Source organism: Carettochelys insculpta, chromosome 14 (assembly GCF_033958435.1).
Source record: "Carettochelys insculpta isolate YL-2023 chromosome 14, ASM3395843v1, whole genome shotgun sequence".
NCBI lineage: Eukaryota > Metazoa > Chordata > Testudines > Carettochelyidae > Carettochelys > Carettochelys insculpta.
Window position 1 is genome coordinate 3647353 of NC_134150.1, and position 22644 is coordinate 3669996.

The following is a 22644-nucleotide window of genomic DNA, read 5'->3' on the forward strand; positions in this document are numbered from 1 at the left end:
GGGGAGCCCACAGCTGGACAGCCTAAGCTATCCAAAGAACTGGGTGTAAGTGCATGTGTTGTTATTCCTTCCCCTTTGGGGGCTGGCGTGTATGCGGTTGGGCAGGCAGAGCTGGTTTCGCCTGGGGGAGAAGGGGGCCACACCAGCTGCATGAGCTTGATTTTTCATGGAATCAGACTTTGGCTGGACGGGGTTAATGACTGTGGTTAATTACTTAGAAGCCAAGTGGCAAGATGTCCTTTGAGAGCCTGGCTTTCTACCAGGCAGTAAAGCGTTTGCTTTGACTGGGCCCCAGGAATTGCAGTAACACCCAAGGCTACAGCCCAGGGGCTCACCTGTCCTGGTACTCTTCAGAAGGGAGGGCCTCAAAGAGGGAACCCTCCAACGAGCTGGCTGTAGGACCAGCTGCTCCAGAGAGCAGGCCCCCTCCCTGCCTGCCCAAGGAAGGCATTTCCTAGCTGGTGGTTACCACTGTGATAACCCAGGAGGTGGTTGAATAGTCTAGCTCCTGTAGCAGCCTGCCAGGCCAGAACAGAGAGAGTAGGACAGTCTCAGGGATATATTACTTGCAGATGGGCCACGAACAGTTGTCTCCTACGGTCACTAGAAGGCTGCGATCGTGTCTTACGTTTAGCCTGTAGCAGGGGGCAATTCTGGCTGAAACCCCCAAAAGGAAGTGGCTGCTGGAAGAAGGCTGGGCCAATGGCTCAGGGATTACTTTAAGGTTTTTCAGGTCCCCTTCCTGGATGGGCTTCCTGCAGCGAGAGCCACACAGGGGCTTCGGTGCCTAACTCCAGCATTTACATGCTCCACCTCCCCCTGCTCAGCTGCCACCCTGGCTCTGCGGGTGCCAACCTTTCTGCCAGCAGGCCCGCGCAAAGCCCCGAGTTCCCGGCCCCGTCAGCAGGAAGAGGGTGTCACGCCGGCAGCCCGGCCGCGGGCAGGTTTGGGTGTTCAACTTGACCCCCTACCCCGGGCCTGGCGGATGTGTGCTGAGCCGCCCGCCCCGTTGCACAGGCTCCTTGGGGGCATCTCTTGCCCCCCCATCACTGGTCCCTTTTGACAGCCTCCCCTTGCTGTGTACCCCACTGCACTGGGCCCCCTTGGGGACCCTGCCTGCCAAGGCCCCACAGGCTGTGTATGGACCCCCCCACCCCAGACTCCCAGGGGGCTGGGGCTGCCCCTGGCTGCCGGCCCCGCCCCCTGCCCGGGGGCTGCCCGTGATTGGTGGAGTGCTCCCCACCCTGGTCCCACTCCCCGCTGCTGGCCCCCGTCACGCAGCCCCCTCGGGCGCGGGGGCGGGGCTGCAACCGTAAGGTTGTTTGGCCCAGCTCGGCCCCCGTAAGCGTACGGGGCGTAACCTACCCGCCCCCGGAAGTCGGACCCGGGCCGTGGGGAACCACGAGGGAGGCGGCTGCGTCCCACCCCCCGCGGGCGGACATGGCGAGCGCGGCGAAGCGGCCCAAGGTAGCGGGGAAAGGCCACTGCAGAGGGCGGCTCTGGGGATTACCCCTGGGAGGGGGCCCAGGTCCAGCCCTCCCGCCCCCGCAGCTCCTCCCGGGCCGGCCCCCGAGCCAGGGCTCCACTCGCGCTGGGGCCCCGTCCGCGGAGAGAGGCGTCTGCACCGCGTGGGAAGGAGACGTGTGCCGGGGCTGCGGCGGGCAGGGTCGAGGAGGGAGCGGACGCAGCTGCGGCGGGTAACGTCTGGGGCGCTCCCGTGATGTGATCCCAGTTGCGGGTGAAGATTAAATCTCCCTCCGCTCTGCTCCACTGGCACCCCCGGCACTGGATCCACTTCCATCAGAAACGTGTTAGGACCTGGGGCTTCGTCCCTCGGAGCACCTACTAGGCTGACAGCTGGACCCTGTTTCCAGCCCTGCGGGCGAGAGCGGAGTCCGCCCCTGGGGCTCTCCACTTACGCTGCAGTTACTTGAAAAATGTCTTAGTCTGGAGCCCCACTCTGAGGCCGGGTCTGCGTTACCCGGAAGATCCAGCTGCGCAGGGTCAATCTTCTGGGGTTCAGTTCTGCCCACCTGGGGGGCGGGGAACTTGTGAAATCGACCTCTCTGGGTCAGCGGTGGAGAAACCTTCCCATGGACCCTCAGTGAGGCCGGCCAGGTACGTAGATTTCAGAGAAGTTGATTCTAGCTACGCTATTGCCCTTGCAAGACTTGCGTGTCTGAAATCAACTTATTTTCCTAGCGTGGGCTTAACCTGAGAAGGAAAGATGGGTAGTGAGGTGGCAACGTTTACAGGGGGTACTCATTTACTCCTGATCCCGGAGTCCAAGGCAGGCACTGAATAGTTACAGAGGGGTCTCACAGAACTGGGTGACTGGCCAACAAATCGGCAGATGGAATTCAGCCATGATAATTGAAAAGCAGCGCGCATTGGCCAACTGCATCCTCGCTAGCCCTGCTGAACGATGAGGTGTAAAGCAGAGCTCAGCAACCTTTATCACCTCAGGGCCTCTTCAGCACTCAGTTTGACAGCACAGCCCAGGTAGATAACCCACTCCTCTCTCCCAGAGCAGGGAACCCCCAGCCCCCCGCTCAAACTTGACCCCAGCAACTCACTGGCACCGCCGCTGCTGCCATGTGACTAGCCTTTTGTCGAAGCTGGGAGACGGATGGCAGGAGACAAATCTCTTGATCATTGTCTTCGGTTCACCTCTTCTGGGGCACCTGGCACTGGCTACTGTCGGCAGACAGGATACTGGGCTAGATGGACCTTTGGTCTGACCCAGTATGGCCGTTCTTATGTTCTTATTCCCGGCGTGCAGCTTCTCGCAATTTGGTGGCATGCTGGTTGCGGAGCACTGATCGAGATAAGCTGTTACCGCTCGAGAGAGAGATCTTGGAGTCAGTGTGGCTAGTTCTCTGAAAACGCCCACCCAAGTGCAGCCACAGTCAAAAAGAGCGAACCTTGTTGGGACTGAGTAGGAGAGGGACTGGTGGTAAGACAGAAAATGTGCCTTTGAATAAATCCCTGGTCTGGGCACAGCTTGAATACTGGGTGCAGTTCTGGTTGCCCCGTCTCAGAAAAGCTAGGGTAGAACTGGAAAAAGGTGCCGAGACGAGCAACAGAAATGAGGGAGATGGAACAGCTACCATGTGAGGGAGATGGCACGGCTTGGAAAAGAGGCAGCTGGGGGTGGCGGGGACGAGGGATGTCTGGACGATCATGGTTGGTGTGAAAAAAGGGACGAAGGCAGTATTTTTACCCGTTTGTGTAACACAAGAACCAGGGGTCACCCAATGAAATTAATAGGTGGAAGTAGATAAGTTCTTGGAGGATATTAGCTAAGAAGCTCAGGGATGGGACCCCCTTAGTCTGAGTGTCCTTAAGTCTCTGAGGGGCTGGGACTGGATGAGAGAGGCTGAATTACTCAGCAATTGCCCTGTTCCTTCTGTTGATTCTCTCTGAAGCACCTGGCCCTGGCCATTACTGGAAGATAGGACCCTGAGGCAGATGAACTGTTGATCTGACCGAGCATGGCTGTTCTTGTGAAGATTACAATCTGGAAATAAAATCACCTTGCTCGCCATAGCAACAGCTCCATCGGATTTGTGAGTCAGAAGGAAGCAACTTCGCTCTGGAGGGAGGGATTACAGCTTTGAGGTTGAATGTCTGCACTGGAGCTACTCCGGCGGTTTTAAATGATTTTCATTATTAGTCAAGTAGCGATTTGTCAGAGTCTTGGTGTGCGATTTTTATTCTATGGATTGTTTGCCCATCGCCCACTTAGATCATTGGAGTTTGGGCCTTGGTGTTGCCAGGTCTGATTTACCCAACCTGCGGCTTGGGCTGCCTCCCACCCTCTGCCACAAGATCTGAGCACTTGATCTGTCCTTGTTCCTGAAGCTTGACCTCTGTTTCTCTTAGCAGGTGGCCGCAGGGGACAGCCCTGCTGAAGCTGGCAGTGCTGATGCTGTTTCTGGCTTCCTGGATTGGTGTAAGAAGGTTGGCTTGGAGCTCAGCCCGAAGGTAGGAGCATCCAGATGGTGAGAGATGGGTATCGGCTGACCCTCACCTGCACGGGAGTTCTGGGGTTCAAAGAGCCTTTCCTGGGCCAGGCTGAATCTGGTACATGGGTACTGCGGCCCATAGGGCTGATAGGGCAAGAACTGGCTTTCCGTGGGCAAGGCGCTCCCAGGACTTGCGTGGTTGGGTGAGGAGGGGCTGGGGAGGCAGGCAGGGAAGCCGCTAGTCTGAGTGGTGATTTCTGGTTACTTCTCCCATGTACTGGGGCCAGGGTGCAGCCGTCACGGTGTCTGTAGGTTTCTTGTTTAAAAAACAACTGTCTCTTTACACTGGAGGAAATTCCTTCACCTCCTGCTGGATGAGATTAAGTGGCTTCTGTGGATTTATTCTCCTGACCTTGCAAGCCCTTCCCAGCCATCCATTCAGAGACAGGTTCCCCTGGGGTCGCCCGAGGCTCTGACAGGCACCTCTCGCTTAGGTCTACGTGAGCAGAGAGGGCACGGTGTCCGCCTACGGCCTCTTGGCCAGAGAGGACCTGCCAATTGGAGAAATCCTCTTCACCATTCCCAGAGCTGCGCTCCTGTCCCAGCACACCACCTCTATTCAGTCCCTCTTGGAGAAAGGTATGCGAACAGGGCACAGGGCCCATCACTGAGCCTGGCGGCTGCTTTGCTGAAATAACAGCAAAGTTTGCGGAAATTGGGGAGATTTTCTGGCCTGGTGGTCTGATTCTCCTGACTTCTCCTGCTACCTGGTCTGCTCCATCACTGTGTTAGCCCCTGTTCCCTCTTCCAGCTGAGGCAGGGAAAGGGAATTTAGATATATATTAGGGTCATGCTTGCCGCAGGTAGGCCAGTGTCTTGTGAGCAGGAGGCTGGAGTATTTCAGGAGCAGCAAATAGGACCTTACCATGGTCTCTGTGCTTTCCTCTGTCTCAGGCAGCTTGTCTGGGGGGAACCTGAGTGGCGGGTGAGCTGGATCTGGGAAGGGCAGTGATTTGCAGGGCTTCTAGCAAACAGCTGGGGAAGTGCCTCCCCTGCACTCCTATCCCCCTGGCGCTCTGGAGTCCCCACTGTAGAATTCCCCTTTCTGCCTGCCCCCTTCGGCTGGGAGCTGAGTGCTGCAGTGATTTCGGGCGTCAAAAGCCAGGCGCAGGATTAACAGGACCCTGGGATCTCAGTGTGCTCCTCCTGTGTCTCCACTATGTGTTTGGCTCTCTAGACCAAGCGTCCCTGAAGAGTCGGTCTGGTTGGGTGCCTCTGCTCCTGGCTCTGCTGCATGAATACACGGCCAGCAACTCCCACTGGCGCCCCTACTTCTCTCTGTGGCCTGACTTCAGCACCATGGATCACCCCATGTTCTGGTAAGATACCCCCCAGGTGGCAGACTGCCCCAGACTCTGGCCTGCCCCAGGGCACTAGCTGGGGGGATCAGGGTGTTTCCATGGCTAGAGTGCTGGTTCTTGGTCTCTCTTGAGCTGTTTCTCCGGAGCTGAGCAGCACTAGGACTAGGCCCGTGCGCATGTAGCTCACTTCTGCCTACACGGTTGCCTATGCTAAATGCTAGGCAGGGTTTAGCAGGGGCTGAACTCAAGGCCTGGCCTAGCTCCATGCAGACAGCAGTGGCGTATGGGGCCATAGACTGGTGGTGGTCAACCAGTTGGGGAGCCAGAGCCACAGATAGAGTGCAAAGAGCTCTATTTCTATAGAGAGATGGTAACTTTCGTATCCAGCAGCCCCATGACCAGGACGTTGATAAATAACCAGAATATCTGCATAACAGAGATGAGCTGGGGGAAGGGACAGATGGGGGTCATTGGCACCCCCCACCCCCATAAAAGTTCAGCCCCTCTTCCCCCCAGTGGCACTCCAGCACCAGCGCCTGCTCAACTACTGCCTACACGGTGTTAGTGGGGAGAGTGTGGAGCCAGATGAAGGTGGCAATGGGCACCAGGCAGGAGAGCAGAGGAGCTGGCTATGCGCACGCGGCACAGAGGGACGCTGGCCAGCCACCTGGGCTGGGGCCAGGCTCAGCTTTTGCGTTCTGTAACTCTCTCATCCCAGCCGTGACGCCACTTCTCTGCGGTCCCGGCTGGTGTCCACAGCTGTGAGTTGTGGGTGCTGGTTCCTCAAATACCACATTTAAAAAAAAAGTATTGTCATATTTCTCTATCCACATGTAAAAATAAATATATAATAGGTGGCTCCGTTCCCTTCCCCTGCCCTAGGGCCAGGCATCCCCAGCCTCTCAACCCCCCTCAACTTTAACCCTCCGCTAGAGCCAGGCAGTCCCAGTCGCCTGCTGAAACTCGATGCTGGCAACTCATGGGAGCTGCTGCCACCTGTTTCTCCCACCATGCGCTGGGACGCACGTGCAGAGTGGCAGATGGCACACCCGGCGCGCGGCTCTGAGTGGGAGCTCCGTTTAATCGCTCAACGAGTGGCTTGCAGGCCATGGGTTGGCCACCCCTGCCGTAGAGGATCCACGCGAGGATGTCTGCATTAATTCAGTCCCTTCCAGTGTGGGATCGTTGCAGGTAACGGGGTCGTTGCCTGTCCCTTGATACAGGCCTGAAGAAGAGCGGGTGAGGCTCCTCCGAGGCACTGGCGTCTTGGAAGCGGTGGACAAGGATCTGGCCAACATCCAGGAGGAGTACAGCTCCATCATCCTGCCCTTCATGGAGTCCCACCTGGATGTCTTTGACCCCCAGCTGCACACGTTGGAGCTCTACCAGCGGCTGGTGGCATTTGTCATGGCGTACAGGTGAGCAGGCCAGTGCAGTTGTGCAGTGGATGGCTTGATCCAGGGGGGCTGAACTGGAGCCTTCAGGCTCTGCCCTGGGGTGAGCACAAGGAATCTCCTATGATTCAGCCAGATGGCAGCTTGCCTGGCTTCTCCTACCAAGAGGATGCTTACCCCTGCTGTGCTCTCAGCAGTAGCCAGCCAGCCCTGGGCCCCCAGTTTCATTTTGCAGGTCTGGGAATCAGCTTGGCCTCACTTCTCCTCCCAACTAGCTTCCAGGAGCCGCTGGACGAGGAAGACGAGGATGAGAAGGAGCCCAACCCACCCACGATGGTGCCCATGGCTGACATCTTGAATCACGTGGCCAATCACAATGCCAACCTGGAATATTCCCTGGTGAGTAGGCGAGGAGCTGGGTGAACACAGGATGTGTGTATCCTTGAGGGTTGGCTATGGCTCATTACAGCTGGCTCTGTCTGATCATCCCCAGCTGCAGTGCAGCTCCCTATCCCTTTTGATGGAGGTGCTGGAGGGCAAGCCCAGGCCTCGCACCCCTGGAGACTCGGATTCCATAGCCAGGTGGACTGTGAGCTCCATGATTTGGGGTCTGTCTTGCTTGGCTAAGGGTCCAGCAAAGGGTAGCCAAAATGACTTGGGGGATGGAGCACGTGACTTATGAGGAGAGGCTGAGGGAGGTGGGCTTATTTAGTTTGCACGAGAGAAGAGTGAGGGGGAATTTGATAGCAGCCTTCAACTTCCTGAAGGGGGGCTCTAAAGAGAATGGAAACTGTTCTTGATGGTGATGGGGTGCAGTGGGGGAGGTCCAGACTGGGTATTAGGAAAAAACTATCTCCCCAGGAGGGTGGTGAAGCACTGGAATGCGTTACCCAGGGTGGTGGTGGAATCTCAATCCCTAGAGGTTTGTAACTTGTGGCTTGACAAAGGCCTGGCTGGGAACGTTCAGTTGGGGTTGGTCCTGCTGCAGGCAGGAGGGTGGACCCCATGACCTCCTGAGACCCCTTCCAGCCCTAGAATTCTTTGGTAGCTCTAGGGGATCCCATGCCAGGGTCAGACTGGCCCACATGGAGCCCACCTGATTTCAGTGGGGTTCTGCATGGGCAGCAGGGTGTGCCTGCATCCCCTCCCTTGCAAGCAGATTGGCATTGGTGCTAGGGCATTGAGAGATGTCAGCCTGGTAGCAGGAAGGTTGCTTAGCTCCAGGATGTGCCAAGGCCCTGGCAAGACTCCTCTCTGGCGCTCAGGTCAGCCTACTGCACCAGGTTTTGGATCAGACCTAGAGAAACGCGCCTGGTCTTCACCAGACAATAGAATAACCATGTTCTAGACTCAACTTTCTCTCAGGCCGTAGGGCCAGTGTAGGGAGCCAGCAAGACAATTTCCTTACAGCCACAGAGGGGAACTTGGCCACATTTGCCTGGTAAGGCTGAGTCTCAAGTACAACGGTAGTGCCCTCATCTTCAGGCCTGTTCCATCCCTCTCCCTACAGGAGTGCTTGAAAATGGTCACCACCCAGCCCATCTGCAAAGGCCAAGAGATCTTCAATACCTATGGCCAGATGGCCAACTGGCAACTCATGCACATGTACGGCTTTGCTGAGCCATATCCTGGCAACACCGATGATGCTGCTGACATCCAGATGGTGACAGTGCGCAGAGCTGCGCTGCAGGGTGAGTGGCGGGTAGCACTGGGTGACCTACCAGCATGTGGAGGTAGGGTAATGTAGTTCTGAATGACTGATGGAGGAGACGACACTGGCCGTAACCCCTGGCGTGGAGCAGCCAAGTTTTCATAACCACTTAGGGTGCATCTACGCTAGCCAGCTGCTTCGAAGTAGCTGGCACAATGTTGAAATAGCACGTCACGTCTACACACCACTGTGCACTATTTCGACATTGACAGTGATGTTAGGTGGCAAGGCATTGAATCGCTATTCCTATCCCAAGATGGGAATACCGCCTTACTTTGATGTTCAGTGTCGAAGTAGGGCGTCTGTAGACGATCCGTGTCCTGCTGTGTCAAAATAGCGGGGTCTTCCATGGCGGCTATCAGCTGAGGGGGTGAGATGCTCTGTCCAGCCCCTGCAGGGTTCTCTGGTTGCTGTGGACAGCAGCCCGTAGCCCAGGACTTCAGGCTGCTGCTGCAGCTGGCGGTCCATGTTGCGTGCACAGGGTCTGCAACTGGTTGTTGGCTCTGTGGATCTTGTGCTGTGCAGGCTGTGTGTGTGTCTGGGAGGGACTCTTTTTAAGGGAGGGGTTTGGGGCTCTGCTGGCCCCTTATTTTGATGGGGAGTGCTTGTGTGTGCAGACACTCCGTATTTCCTTCTGGGGCAGCTCCTTTTGATGTTCTGTTGCTACTTTGACATTGAACTTTGATGGCACCAGCCCTGGAGGGTGGGTAGACAATACACATCAAAGTAGCCTATTTTGATGTTCTTATGTCAAAATAGTGTGAGTGTAGATGTAGCCTTAGTGTGGGACACTCACTAAATTCTCTTTCCAGCATCAGTGCTGAGCTTCACAGTTAACATCTGCCTTCTGCTTTAGGCAGTCTGATGCAGGGCTGCTATGGGGACTGGAGTAAGAGGCTGAGAGAGATGCTCGCTTAAGCCATACTCCCAAAGTGAACAAACAGCAGCATTGCTTTCAGACCGTTCTTAGCTGCTGCTTCCTTGAGCCTAGCCCCAACCTCCAGCTTCATGAAAGACGGGCCCTGACCAGGATTTCTAGATGTGCTTCTGGCCTGCAGGTTTCAAATGTGTGCATGCTAAGCTCTTTAGGGGCAGGCAGGCCTCTAATGCATTGCAGGTTAGAATATAAAATCACCAGTGGCTTGTGAAGTCTTGGCCTGTCTCCCCTGACATCCTCAAACAGGTGCTAGCACTGAAGCAGAGCGGCAGCTTGTCTTGGAGCAGTGGGATTTTCTGTGCCAGCTGGAGATGGTGGGAGAGGAAGGGGCTTTTGTGATTGGCTGGGAAGAAGTGTTAACAGAGGAAGAGCTGTCCATGACACTGAAGGTGAGAGGTTCTCTGTGGTGGAACTGACTTCATCTCTAGGTGATAGTCATTGACATCTGCAGTGATTCTGCATCATGGGTGGGAGGTTTGTTCTCTGAAGGCACAGAGGTGACTTCTGTTGTACCTTCAGTGGGGGTGACAGGTAGAACCTGCCAAAAGGGGAGAATGGAGCCAACCCTGATTTGTGGCAGGTGGCCCTATGATGGCCCTGGAGCTGCTCTGGACTAGTTTATGAAAACTGTTTGCCTGTTATGGGGATTTTTACTGTAGGAAGCAGGGTGGGGGGGAATTTTGCCTTCATGGGATTACAGCTTTATATTCAGAATGAGAAAGGAGCACAATTCCCTTCTGGTAAGGCTCATGAATCTGGGATTAGAGGGAGGTCAAGGTGGGTTGCACTCTGTGATGGAAAGATATTGACCTTCCTGTACCTTGCAGCATCTAATCTGTTTTGTTAACACGCCAATGTATTTGAATGTCATGCAGTGAAGCAAACAGTCCAAGAAACAGCAGTCAGAGGCTACCAGTGCTGTCTACTCGATGTTTGTGACAGCCCTCAGGAAACCAGCTGAGCAGTAGTTAATAGCCTGCCAGAAGGCCCTATGACAAGCAGCCCTGAAAAACCAGAAATTGGGCACTGGAATATCAACCTTAAATGGAGAACTGGTTTAGTCTAGTTTAAGCTTTCCCAGTACAGTTGATTGGGTTAAGCACTCTGGAATCAGCAAGGCTAGAAATCTTAACATGAAAACAGTCACCACTTACAAGAGCCACAGCAGTTTTATTAAGTTCTGGAGGTCATGTCTGAGCCAAAATTCCCCCATTAAACCAACTTGCTCATCAGTGCAAGGCCCTAGAAAGGCTGTGGGTGGCTAGCTTCAGTAGAGAGTTTTCCCTGCCCTGAACTGCAGTGTTGAGTAGCTGAAAACTGGGACTTTGGGGCTGTACATCCCATAAGTCGTGCTTCCCTGGTTGTAGGTGCTGTGCATGTCTGCAGAGGAATTCAAGGAGTTTAAAGCACATGAGGGGTGGGAAGATGATACAGAGGATGGCGAAAGCTTTACTTTGTCCAACGAGACCATTCCCAGACTCAAAGCCTCGTGGAAGCAGCTGCTCCGTGACAGTGTGTTGCTGACGCTGGAGTCCTACAGCTCAGACCTGAAAGCCGACCAGGACTTGCTGCACAACAAGATAGCTTACGGGAAGTTAAGCCAGCATGAGCAGCAAGCCTTGCAAGTGCGTTATGGGCAGAAGAGGATCTTGTACCAGTTGCTGGAGCTGGCGAGCTAGCAGAGAATTGCAGCTTGCCCTGGGGATGGATGTATTGCACAGAAGAGGGGAATTGATCAATGCAGTAACTCCTGCTATTTGTGGATTTTTCCATCTACTATGTGACTTTACAAACCTCTTTACTTAGGGAGGAGGGTCTGTTCATTCAATTTGAGCCTCATGGGTGCAAGTTAAGGAGGCAGCTTAGCAAGTCCGGTCCTGCTAACTTTGAACAAGGAGTGCTGTGGAGCAGAGGCAATGACCACCCAGCCAGCACTGCTTGTTAAAGGGTCAGGGAGGATCTTATGCCATGCAAGGATGACAATTATTTAAAGAATTCAAGAAAATGCTGCTTCTAGTCAATGGGGAGTTTTTTCCATTAGAAACACATTCTAACCACCCTGCCTTCAAAACTCCAGCAGCAGCTGTGTTTGGCCCAGCCCTGAAGTACTGGGGGGTCTGTTCAAGGCCTGAGCAGGGCTGCAGATTTTTCCAAGCAACAGCTGGGGGGGAGGGGGGGGAAGGACAGCAGAACCTGCTTCCCAGCCCTTGATGTGCTACAGTCGACAATGTCTGCTGGTGGTTGAAGCCACAACGCATGAGACAGATCTATCAACTAGCACTAGACCCTGTGACTTTTTCGGTGTAGGTAGAGGTGGAGATGACTTACTGCTGATTTAGCATTATGCACCTTTTAGCAGGCAGTACAGGATGTCTTTATTGGCTGCTTTGATGGCCAATGTCCATCTGGTGTCCAGGCTTTCTGCAGAGCTGTCCCAGCAGCAAATACAGATGGCTATTTTGCTTACCCTTCTGCCATCCTCAGACTCAGTTGCCAGAGCAGCTAACTGATGGGTACCAGGTCAGCTGTTAGTAAGTGATGGTTGGCAGAGGCTGTCTTTTTGGATTTGCTCCACCGTGTAGCATCCTGGAATGCCCTAAGGTAGGTACAGCTCTGGGAACTTAAGCCACCTCTTTCTTTCTCAGAATGGCTGGCAAAGAGCAGTCCTGTTTTTAAATGAAGCTGTTAGTTAGAAGCCCATTTCACTAAGCAATCAGAGCTCTTTTAAACTCTCGCTTAAGAATACTCTGCAAGCCCCATCAGGCTCTCCAGGAAAGCAAAAGGAATTTGTACAGGCCAGTTTGAGCTGGGCTCTGTTCCTTTACCACTGCTGCTTGCCCAGGCCAGCAGCCTCAGCGCAGTCAGTCAGTCTCTCTGCTAGAGGACAGAATTCATGCAGGAAGAGTGTGGCTGCAGTAAGATGAACTTACCCCAAGCTTTTGGGCATATCTGCCATTCTTTTAAGTGTGTAGTTCTCATTTCCTTTTTGTCGGTCAGCTGCAGTTGTAGGAGCCTCTCTTAAGTAGGCAGGGCCTGGAGGACAGGGTCACAGCTGCTGATGTTTTGAGAGAAGGAGCTTTTCCTTCAGCTTGAGGGGCCAGAAACACTGCCCCACACAGGGCAGAGGCTTTTGACCTCAGCTGCTGGATAGCTGGTAGTCCATGGCACTGGTTTGAAGGAGACATGTAAAATCCCCTTTAACAGGTTAAACATTAAGTTTAATGATTAAATGGGGTGGGACAGAGTCAGGCCTCAGCACCTTGCAGGTGGGTTAGAGGGCTGCTCCAGCAGCTACCAGTAAGCCTCAGTTGTTCAGGGTGAGGCTGCTTAACATCTCTAGTCAAACCATCAGTGCCTTGCTCAGGCTCTAGCCACAAATCTGCTTCTTTCTCCCATAACTAGAAATGAATGGCAGAATTTTAATGCCTGTGTATATTAGAGGGAGGAGAGCTTTTTTCAGGTTGCAAGCTATGGCCTTCTCGAGGCATTTTTGTAGGATGCCGTTCAGCTTTTGAGGCACTGCTTGGGAGAAAGACAGGCCTGAAGGTTGTCATTGCTAGTGCTAGGCAGGGCAGTGGGGCTGTCTCTTCAATGACTGACAGTTCTTGGGAAGGGCTGCTACAGTTAAACTGCACCAACTGAACTAAAAACAAACAATGGTGCTAGCTGGGAACCAGGGTTTTAGTGCTGTCAGTTGCAAATATCCAGGGATTCTAGAAATCCATTTACAATGGCAAAACATAGGACTGTGGCTGGCAGGTTTCATTTTAACCATGGAAAAATGAGGCTAATCAATAAACTAGGTTCCCTGCTAGCTAGGCCTCATCACCTTCAGCAGTTCAGTGCACATGCCTGCGAGGACTGCTCAGGCTTTGTTCAACTGCCTCTGTCAAGCACATCTACAAAAGTACTGAACACTGTTCGCAGGAGGCTTAGGGTGGCCGTTCATAAGGACCCAGCACTAGGGGCCTGTTTTTCCCTGGGTGTTGCAAAGCTGGACAATATTAAAATGAGCATGTAATTGTCTCACAAGCTGCTGGGGGAGATTTAAAAGGGTAAGTGGTATTTTGACGTAAAGGTCCTTGCAGAGGAAGAGGAAAACAGCTCTAGAACTTCCAGTATTTGGAGGGGCTGATGGTGCTGTTCATATCAAGTCGTTTGTAAATTCAAGAATAAATAGGCATCTTACCTTTGCAGGTGAGTTTTGTAGCTTTTCTTCAGACAGGTTCTCTGCTGTAAATCTGAGCACCTTCTAGGATTTGAAATTTGGCTTCAAAAGCATACAGACACCACAGCTGGAGCAGCAATGTTGTCCAGCTGAACGCCAATCCATTAAGTGTCAGTAAACAAAGAAGCCAGCAACTCTAAGATCAGATTCCTTTGAGAGGATTTATGGAGGAATATTTACTTGATCACCAAGACAATGGAGCTACAGGTTACTGTTTTATTTCTTTTCTGCCACAATGTGGTAATAAACTAAAGCTTCTCCATCACAGGATAATCTAGCCTGGAACATATCCCAAGCTCAAGTATGGATCCTTGGGTGAACTGCCACTAACTGGCATAATTTGTATATGTAAAACTGTGACTAATCACTGAGCCTCCATGGTTATACTGCCATTGCCTCCCTTAAGAATTAAACCTATTTTACCTGAATTTTCTCCACCTTTCGCTCAAATTTGAAGCCTGCCTCGAATGGGCCCGCCCCATGTAATGCACTTCACAGGAATAAACAGAAGTTTGAAAACTCGCTGATCGTAACAGGCTACAGAGGAAAGAAGCAGAGCGGCGTTGCTGCATGTCATGACTTTAATGTGTAACTACAGTATGCATACATACAAGAAGTGGGAGAACGAAAGCCCAAGAACTAGAAAGGCTACAAAATACAACACATGGACCAATACATTTACAAAACATTCAAAATCCTTACAAAATGGGCTGTATTGGTCCTTTGTTCTTTTTACAAACTTATGCTGGGTGGCCACAGGGGGACAGCTCTACATTTAGCCCCCCGCTTCCTTCCAACATTTACAAGTGTCAGGAGAAAAAAACCCCAAAAAACAAAAACAAAAAAAAAAAGGAAGGCCTGGTCTCTGGTTTCTTTACTAAAAACAACTGGCCCTCTCCCAAAGGGCCTGAAGTTTCTCAGCAGAGGGGGGTTCTGAAGGCTCCTCACTCTCCTCACTCTCCGCAGTTGATTGGGGGTAGGTGGGGAGGGGGGAACCAACACCAGACCTGAATGCCAAACCCTCCCTCCCACATTCCATAGTAGTCCCATATCCCAACACAGCCACTGGTTTTTGAACAACTTAGTGATTTAAAGGTCCCCCATCCACAAAGAAAAATAAGTTACATAATATTTAAAACTGGCTTTTCAATATTCTTTGGGAGTCCGGGAATGTCAGGACAAGGAGGTCTGCCCTAGACAAGTGCTTGGCATCGGCAACTGCCCCTGTATTACGAGCTGGACAGGCACCAAATTAGCCACCTGCCTTTAAACAGTTTGCACAAACCCCAAGAAGTCCAGACAAACGTTTCCGGTTCCATGTATTTACACTAGTTCAAAAGGATATTCACAGCATCTTCTGAATTTTGGCCAAGAGTCAACATTTTGCTTTGAACTTTGGAACATGTCCACACAGACTTTCACCCAGAGGTCTGTTGTGTGTACCCAAATAGAGGCTGAGACAGGTCAGGAAGAGCCTTAAGGATTCTTCTGTCAGTTTGATGGGAAGGGGACCCCCAGGCTGGCACGCTTACAATATGAGATACAGTTCATCTAACTGGCACCACTTCCTTCCATCACTTGCTGTGCCTGCTTCTGCCCCATACAGCACTGTGCAACTGACTGAAACAACCTAAATGTGGACAGAAGAACAGAACAGTAAGAGACAGAACTATGCCGGCTCAGAGTCTTCATGTTAGACCCTCTTCACCACTGCGATTTCCCATACACACAGGAATGTAGGAATTCAACATAAAATCAAGTATCGAGTGCTGTGGAGGGGTATCTGGGCCTGCAGTCCCTTGCACAATGTGAAGGCCAGAAAGATGCAATAAGAACGTCCAGTTCGTACGGCATGTTCCTCATTCTGCGTAACAGTGGGGGCAGAGTGAAGAAATAGCACTGGCTCTGTCACCTCCCAGCTCCCATTTCCATGCAGTGGTTGGCGTGAAGAATTAGCTGCATGTTGAAATGCTGTTCTGAAGTAGCTGTCATAGAAGCCACACCACAAGAGGGGGGCACAGCTGGGTCTCAGGCTTATCCATCTCATTAGAAATGCTGAAGGATGTTACTGTTATTACGCAGGTATCTTCACCTTGATATGGATATCTCCATTTTTACATTCTACAGACTTCTCTCACACAAGCCAAAAAGTTGGGATTTTTCCCATATCAAGATTACCAAAATTTCTGTCAGTTTGGATTACATTAAACTGCGGGGAGAGGAGAAGAGGAACCCGATGTAAGATGTTCGCTCACCCCTGCCACAAAGGATAGCCGTTTTGCCAGTTTGATACAGCTTTCAGACACGGGAATACTTGTTCTGACACTCCCAAAAAGACAGCCACCCTTTACTACCACACACAGCCTTGCTCAGATGTCATGTTACACAGCCATGGGGTTATGCAGCCAGATTGTGTACACAGGCTGCACAGTCGAGGGGATAGCAAACCCTCATTGCTCACAAGCCATAGTATGCAATTTTGGCCTGCCCTTTGATATCTAACAATGCGGAACATTCCTCACATGGGCTAAGGAGTACTACTGTCATGTATTTTCTCCATTAGGTCCATATCAGCTTAGTATTTAGCTGAATAAACCAAAGTGAGTGAGTTTGTAATTCAGCCACACAAAGTTATCTACTCACTTCTCAATTTCCGGAGCACAGTGAACAAACTCATGATTCCAGAACTTAAATGCTGGATTTTTTATCAGCTCAATGAAGGTAATCAGAAGACCCCAAGGGTGAGGCCTATTTACAATCAGTCGCTCCAAAAGCACCCTGGAAGGACACAAAGAAAGCAGGGCTCAGCACTGATCTCTAAGGCACCAACATTTACAACTCTAACACTATGAAGAGCACACACACACTTGCTCGTATAATCAATAACAAATTGCATTAAGTGCTCAAGCAAAGTGAACAGCTGAACTGTAGAAGTTGTGATTTTGAACACCTCTCCTCACCTAGTGATCTGTTCCTGTATAGCCTCGGTATTGGCCTCTGCAAATAGGTAAAGCATGGTGCAACTGAAATAGTGTGTATGGCTGTTGGGGTACCGCAGCTGATTGGCAATTGCATTCAAGAAGAGGTACCGGCCTGGAAAGAGAAAAGTAGGCATTCAGTGAGAAGTACTTAGTTTCCCTTTGATGACAGTGGATGGGAAAAAGCCCCCTTGGGAACACTGCTTAAGGCAGGGACGGGGCTTGCCTGGATCTGGCCCTTAAGACTCAGGACTCTTCCATTCCCTCCCCATGAGCCAGTTGCTAGTTGATGCCACAGTGAAAAGGAGAAGCACACCCTGGCTGGAGCACTAACATCACCTCTCTGTTGGCAGGGGAGCCACAAGCCTGGTCAAGGCAAGACATGGGTCATATCCAGCTGGCAGGTTCTGCGCGGCAGGGGAGGAAGTGTTCTCTGCTGGCACCATCCTTCCCATTGGTCAAGAATCTCAGCCAATGGGAGCACTGGGGGCAACATCTGCAGCACACACAGCTGTGCAGAGACACCTGTGCACCCCCAGGAACTGCAGCAAGTCGGTGCCCTAATACTCCAACCCAGACCCTGCTCCTGCACACCACCTGCCTACCCAGACCCACTCTCACCCCCGGAGCCTGTCCGGCACACTGAACCCCTCAGGCTGGCCCCAGGCTAGAGCCTAAGGAGACCCACAAGATCTGATCATCAGGCCCTTAGAAGACAACACGGCTCTGGGCCTCAGTGCCTCCAGCTCCTTCCTGCCCTGGGCTGGAACTCGCAGGGAGTGAGGGGAATCTTTTCACCCTCTTCACTTGTGGGCCAGGTCAGTGAGGGTTTGGGGGGATTTTTTTGGCTAGTCACTTATGTGGTCTCAGGACAGAAACCAGTTTCCATCATGTAGATTACTCTGGAGAACATGACCCCGGTGTTTGTCTTCAAATACAACTCTTTCCACTCCAGGCTTACACTGAATATAAAGGGTACACCAGGACAGATCTCAGCACATTAAGCAGATCTTCAGGAAAGGAAAGACTATTCCTCCGACATTCAAAATCTAAGTTCATTCAAAAATTAGCATTTTAACAAACTGCTAATGTGTTTCAAATAAGCAGAGTTCTAATAAAAGAACTCTTCCCTCCTAATGCAGTGTTGCTCAACAGAAAACCAGTACAGGCTGAACCTCTCTAACCAGCAACTCTCATCCGGCAACATCCTTAATCCAGTATGATTTTCGTTAGCCGGACGACCACTTATAATGGGTGTGGCCAAGATTCCTGTAGTCCCATAAAGTTTTACAGCCACCAGTCCTGGTTCCCTGTGTTCCGTGCTGTGACTTAGCTGTAATTTATCTCTAAATGTCTTTTAAGAGCCCAGTAAGCAGTGGGAGTGTTGGTAACCTGCTAGACTATATTGACCTCCCCATGTCCTTAATTCTCTCATTTGGCACCGGTCAGGTCCTGGGCAAGGGAGGTTCAACATGTGACAGTTAAGTGGTATTTAAGTTTTCCCCCATCCCCCACAGTACCCAGAGCTAATCTGCTCGCTTAACCAAGAAAGTTTCAAGAATCATTTCAGGCTAGAAGCAAATATCTGATTCAAAGAAGTAGTTCAGTTTACCTTCTGTGTCCAAGTCCACAGCCAAGTTCTGGAAGATGTCCATGTGAGCTGAATGGGTGATAGTGCTCATGGAGGGTGTGCTACCTTTGTTGTGAATGTGTGCAATAGCCTGAGTGCCAACGTAGAGCACCAGTGCATTGATCAGCTGGATGTTGTAACGATTGCCAGGTTCATTTGATACCTAGTAGGCAAAGCATAAGAGAAAGTCCCTCAGTGCTCTCAGAAGCTGAGCAATGTGAAAAATGGATATGAAGAGATTTGGGGCAAATATTTGCTTTATAGAAAGTAATGTATAATTATATATCTGAAGCCCCAATTTGACATTTTTTCTTTGTAGATAGCACTTGCCAGTGCCTAGAGCGTGACAGACATTCAAAATTAGGTCTCTACAGCCACCTTTTAGCATCCCTTTCTGTTGCAAATCAAGCTCAGCAGTTACTGAATTAACATTTGACACACACTGAAGAGTGCATTAGCTACCATCACCTGATTTGCAGAAGCATTTGTGTCTACAACACTTGCAATTGCATGAAATCACGTACCAAATCTGAATGCATAATACACAAATAAAGGCATTTCCATTACCAAGTGATTCAAAAGCAATGCTGACTTGAGATTAGTCAGTTTTAGAAATTGATTAATTGAGGTGAATTCTATAAGTCTGGTGAGTCTCAAAGATGCCCAGGTTAAAATCACCAGGCCTATCTGAGAACTGCTGAAGAGACTCTGGCCACTCCTCAGCCAGCTGGTACCAGTGGCTCCCACTGCAGGAGCAAACCAAAAACTCTGGGGTTCGGAGATTTTTTTTTTTTTGCCAACTCTTGACCTGGAAGCAGTTTCAGGAGAAATGATGGTGCCCTGAACGGCAAGTGAAGAAGTGCTGCTTTAAGACAGACGGTTCTCAAAAGCTACATTGCCTGAAGATCACTGCAGTTAACACTGTGCTAAAAAACACCACATTTCTCATTGGTGATACTAAATTACCATAAAGATTTATCTCTGTTGCTCACTGGGAAAAAATGAAGTATTCAGCAGGAAATATAGTGTTTGGAGGATCCTGTCTGTCCCAGCAGAGTATTTCATGCCTGCTGCATCACATAATCTCACCTCCAACAGTCTTCAGCTCAAACATTTTCAGGGATGGCACCACTAACCTGTAGATTGCTGCGTAAGTCAGACAGGAAAGTGACAGGGGAGCGAGTTTTGAGATAGGAATCCAAATCTTTTTTGAATTGTGGTGGCATCACTCCAGTAAAGTTGGTGAGTATCCGCGGTGCAATGTTAATCTCACTTAACATGTCCACCTGCCAAAGACAGACTCTATTAGCAACCCTTTAATTCCTGTTATTTTCATCCAAAAACTTATGGTTGTACGACTTCCTCAGGGAAAAGAGTTTTAGTTATACCAGCCACTGTTATCTATGTGCAGCAAACCACCAACTTACGCTGGGGTTGTGTTCTTGCAACCCCTGCCTAAGTCAAATTTCCCATGCAACTTGGGGCAGCCAGGAAACTGACAAGGGCACCAGCCCAGGTCAGTTTCCTGGCTCCAGCCAGTGGAGGGGAGCTGGGGACCAGGGGCAACCTGGCTCCCAGCTTCCCTCTGCAGAGATGGGAAACTGACCAGGGCTAATGCCCTCAGTTTTCCTGCCCCTGTAAGGAGCAGGAAAACCTCTCCTGTCAGCAGCAGCTGCCCAGTTGTTGCGGTCCCTGACAGGAGCAGTGTAATGTCAAATTGCTGAAGACTGGACATGTCCCAGGACTGCTGGTGGGGGACAGAGTCTGTCCTCCCCAGACCAGTTGTTTGAAATCATGCCACATTGGTAGCATTCAATGAAAGTGGCATATCTGTGCGAAGAGGATTTGGAAGTCTTAGCCTAGTTCCTAGAGAATGAGTCTTCTTCAAAACCTGCCACCCATATTCTGCAGTCTCAGCAAGAGATGTGAAAACTGAAGAGGCTATGACAACTTAACTTCCACCGTCATCTAGACTTGGCTCATGCAGGAAGGAATGATATACTGGGGCCTGTAGAGCCGCTGCAGCTGTGCCCATTATGTGGTTAAAACTAGTCTTCAGGATTTAAATAGGCCAAATCCAGAATTCTTTTGATTTACAGACACTTCAGAATGGCAGATTCTAAAAAACTATACCCAGAGGCAAGAAGTAACTGGTACCCCGTGCAGAGAGCACTCATTCTGATTCAGTAGGGAGGACAAACTGCTCTTTCATTGGTTGCACAAGCGGATTCCACAGATACACGGGGGGTGGAGGGGGGATGAAATACTATGTACAACTCCAATGATACCATGAAATGAAGCATAAGTCTGTTCACATGGCAGTCTGCCAAACCAGAGAGTTTGGTTTCACAGATAAGCCACACAGAAGATGAATCTGTGTAGTACACGCGCACGCGACTCAAAGGCTAGCCAAGAGGGTATTAATTCCATGATCATGCCTCCCATCTTTGTTCCAGTATATAGATGAAAAGTCTGTTTGGTTCAGGTTTTCACACTTAAAACCCTTATGGTATTTTACTACAAGAAATCCAGCTTCCTATTTAATACGCCTCAGCTGAGCCAACCAAGCTGAGGGACCTGATCCTGCAATTGGATCCATGCAGGCAGACTGCTGCAGCCCTGCAGAGGTTGCTTGACATAGCAAAGCGCCACAGGCGGAACCATCTGTCCATGTGGATCAGATTGCAGGCCAGAGTTTTGTATGTTTCCGTTTGACAGCCTGAGGGCAGAGTCTGTTTGAAAAGTCCCTAGCACACTATTATGCCAAGTTTTAATTGTAACAGCCATTTTATTTTGTTTTGACAACAAATGGTATATCCAAAGTGCTGAATCTCTTAGGAACTTCTAAGCTGTTAAAAACCATGACAGCTTCTGAAGTTTCACTCCTTCCTATATTATATTTAAAATTAAATTTCCCAGTGTTTCCTTTTGTGTGATCGTTTGAGGCAGACTCAAGTCTACTTACCTTTAGGTTGGGAGTGAAAGGATCTGGAAGCCTCATGTTACGTGGGAAGGCACTCAGGATCAGGTTCCTTAGCTGGATACAGTTGGGTGGGATCACATCACAGAACCCATAGTGGTAGTCACAAAGGAATTCTGGAAAATCATGCAGTAAGACCAGCAGCACACGCAGAGTGCCCTACAAGAGACAGGAATGGGGCATGTAAGTGGCAGATTCTGAGTTCCTCTCCTACAGCAAAGGCACGGCAACCAGAGGAGCAAGCAAGCACGCACAGATTCCTTTTTCTTCTCAACCCCTCATGTAATTAAAGATTCTTCTTCCCAGTAATGAATTTAATAAGGCAGTGTCTAGCTGACAAAGCCACTCCCCGGGCTCCAGAGTTTCAGCCGACACACAGTTATCTTCCATTCATACGGCGAGCACTTGTCTCGACCATTGTCATGTACTTATATTAACCTTTGCCCCTCAAGAGAGAAGTAAATAGAAGTCACATGTTTATATCCAGCTAACAAAAATTAAATTACTTTCCAGTCCACTCAAATGCATCTTCACAGTGCTTTCCTGGCAAATGCTGTTTACCTTGTAGAGAATTTGCATAGGTTTAGTGAGTTCCACATTTCTAAGAAAAGGAGCCAAGTACTTGAAGAGATCGATTAGCAGCTGGGCATACATCGGCCAACCCTGCCAAGAGAAAAACATCACATAAGTAACGTGATATCACAACCAGATAAACCTAAGGTTGTTACTGCTTGGCAATAAAGCAGAAGGCATCTCATTTTTCCCCACATATATTTGAAATCATCATTTGCACTCCGACTAGAAAATGACTAGTGCTGCTCCACTTTTCCAAGAGTCTCAGGGTTTCCTGAAATGTGTATTTAAGTCTTTCCATACATTTTGTACAGCACCAAGTGCACTATGCTTTAAAGCAGCAAAGAGTACAGGATTTGACAGCAAAGCTTATGGTAAAATTAATGGTGGGGTTTACAGTCACGCTCCTATTTACTACAGATTCCCCAGTTATCCAAAACTTGCCCATTTAATGAAACAGGTTCTCCGCTCCACGTGGTCATTAACTGCAATTATAGAAGAGTACAGGTAGTATGTTGCTAATGCGTTTCAGAAAAAGATGTCAAGTGGCAACAAACCAGCCAAGCACTCTTCAGTAAGAACTTATAGTTTACAGAAGAAACTGCAGCCACACCTTCTGCTGTGGTGTATGTGCCAGCATTCTCGCAATAAAGATCCGATGGGAGATCAGTTCCAACCAGGCATAAACAAAACCTGGAGCTTTCGTGGGCCTCAGGATGTGAAAGGTGTTACTGAAAAGAAAAGTTAAAGCTGGTTAAGAGCACACCATGGTAAGACTGGTTTACACAAATGTTATGAGAGAACACACAGAGTGCTAAAACCCCACACAAGCATCTAAATTCTACTAAACCACCATTAATAAGGAATTAGACAATCCACGATTA

At 50.3% G+C, this 22644-nt stretch overlaps 2 protein-coding genes across 11 annotated transcripts in view; one reads left to right on the top strand and one right to left on the bottom strand.

Annotated features, from left to right (window-relative positions):
- The first annotated feature begins 1370 nt into the window (after positions 1-1370).
- SETD6 (SET domain containing 6, protein lysine methyltransferase) lies at positions 1371-14012 on the top strand. The gene is made up of 9 exons (XM_075008705.1): positions 1371-1467; positions 3886-3987; positions 4463-4607; positions 5206-5347; positions 6553-6747; positions 6999-7122; positions 8234-8414; positions 9618-9760; positions 10739-14012. Exons 1-9 carry the CDS (start codon positions 1441-1443, stop codon positions 11048-11050), a joined length of 1371 nt encoding a protein of 456 aa, XP_074864806.1. The 5' UTR covers positions 1371-1440; the 3' UTR covers positions 11051-14012.
- Positions 14013-14864: 852 nt separating this feature from the next.
- The window catches only part of CNOT1 (CCR4-NOT transcription complex subunit 1), an 88166-nt gene continuing 80386 nt past the window's right edge, over positions 14865-22644 (bottom strand). For all 10 annotated transcript variants that reach the window (XM_075008674.1, XM_075008675.1, XM_075008669.1 and 7 more), the window contains 8 exons: positions 22374-22491; positions 21749-21850; positions 21173-21346; positions 19344-19493; positions 18190-18370; positions 16560-16692; positions 16243-16377; positions 14865-15229 (listed from right to left, as the gene is read on the bottom strand). In XM_075008674.1, the coding sequence (XP_074864775.1) occupies positions 15151-15229; positions 16243-16377; positions 16560-16692; positions 18190-18370; positions 19344-19493; positions 21173-21346; positions 21749-21850; positions 22374-22491 (1072 nt within the window). In that variant the 3' untranslated portion in view covers positions 14865-15150. The remainder of the gene's footprint in view (positions 15230-16242; positions 16378-16559; positions 16693-18189; positions 18371-19343; positions 19494-21172; positions 21347-21748; positions 21851-22373; positions 22492-22644) is intronic.

Bases quoted from the DNA above. Each gene is read 5' to 3' on its own strand.
- SETD6 (XM_075008705.1), top strand. From the start codon at position 1,441: ATGGCGAGCGCGGCGAAGCGGCCCAAG. The intron at 5,348-6,552 runs GTAAGATACCCC...CCCTTGATACAG, and splicing joins ATGGATCACCCCATGTTCTG to GCCTGAAGAAGAGCGGGTGA. The intron at 8,415-9,617 runs GTGAGTGGCGGG...ATCCTCAAACAG, and splicing joins GCGCAGAGCTGCGCTGCAGG to GTGCTAGCACTGAAGCAGAG.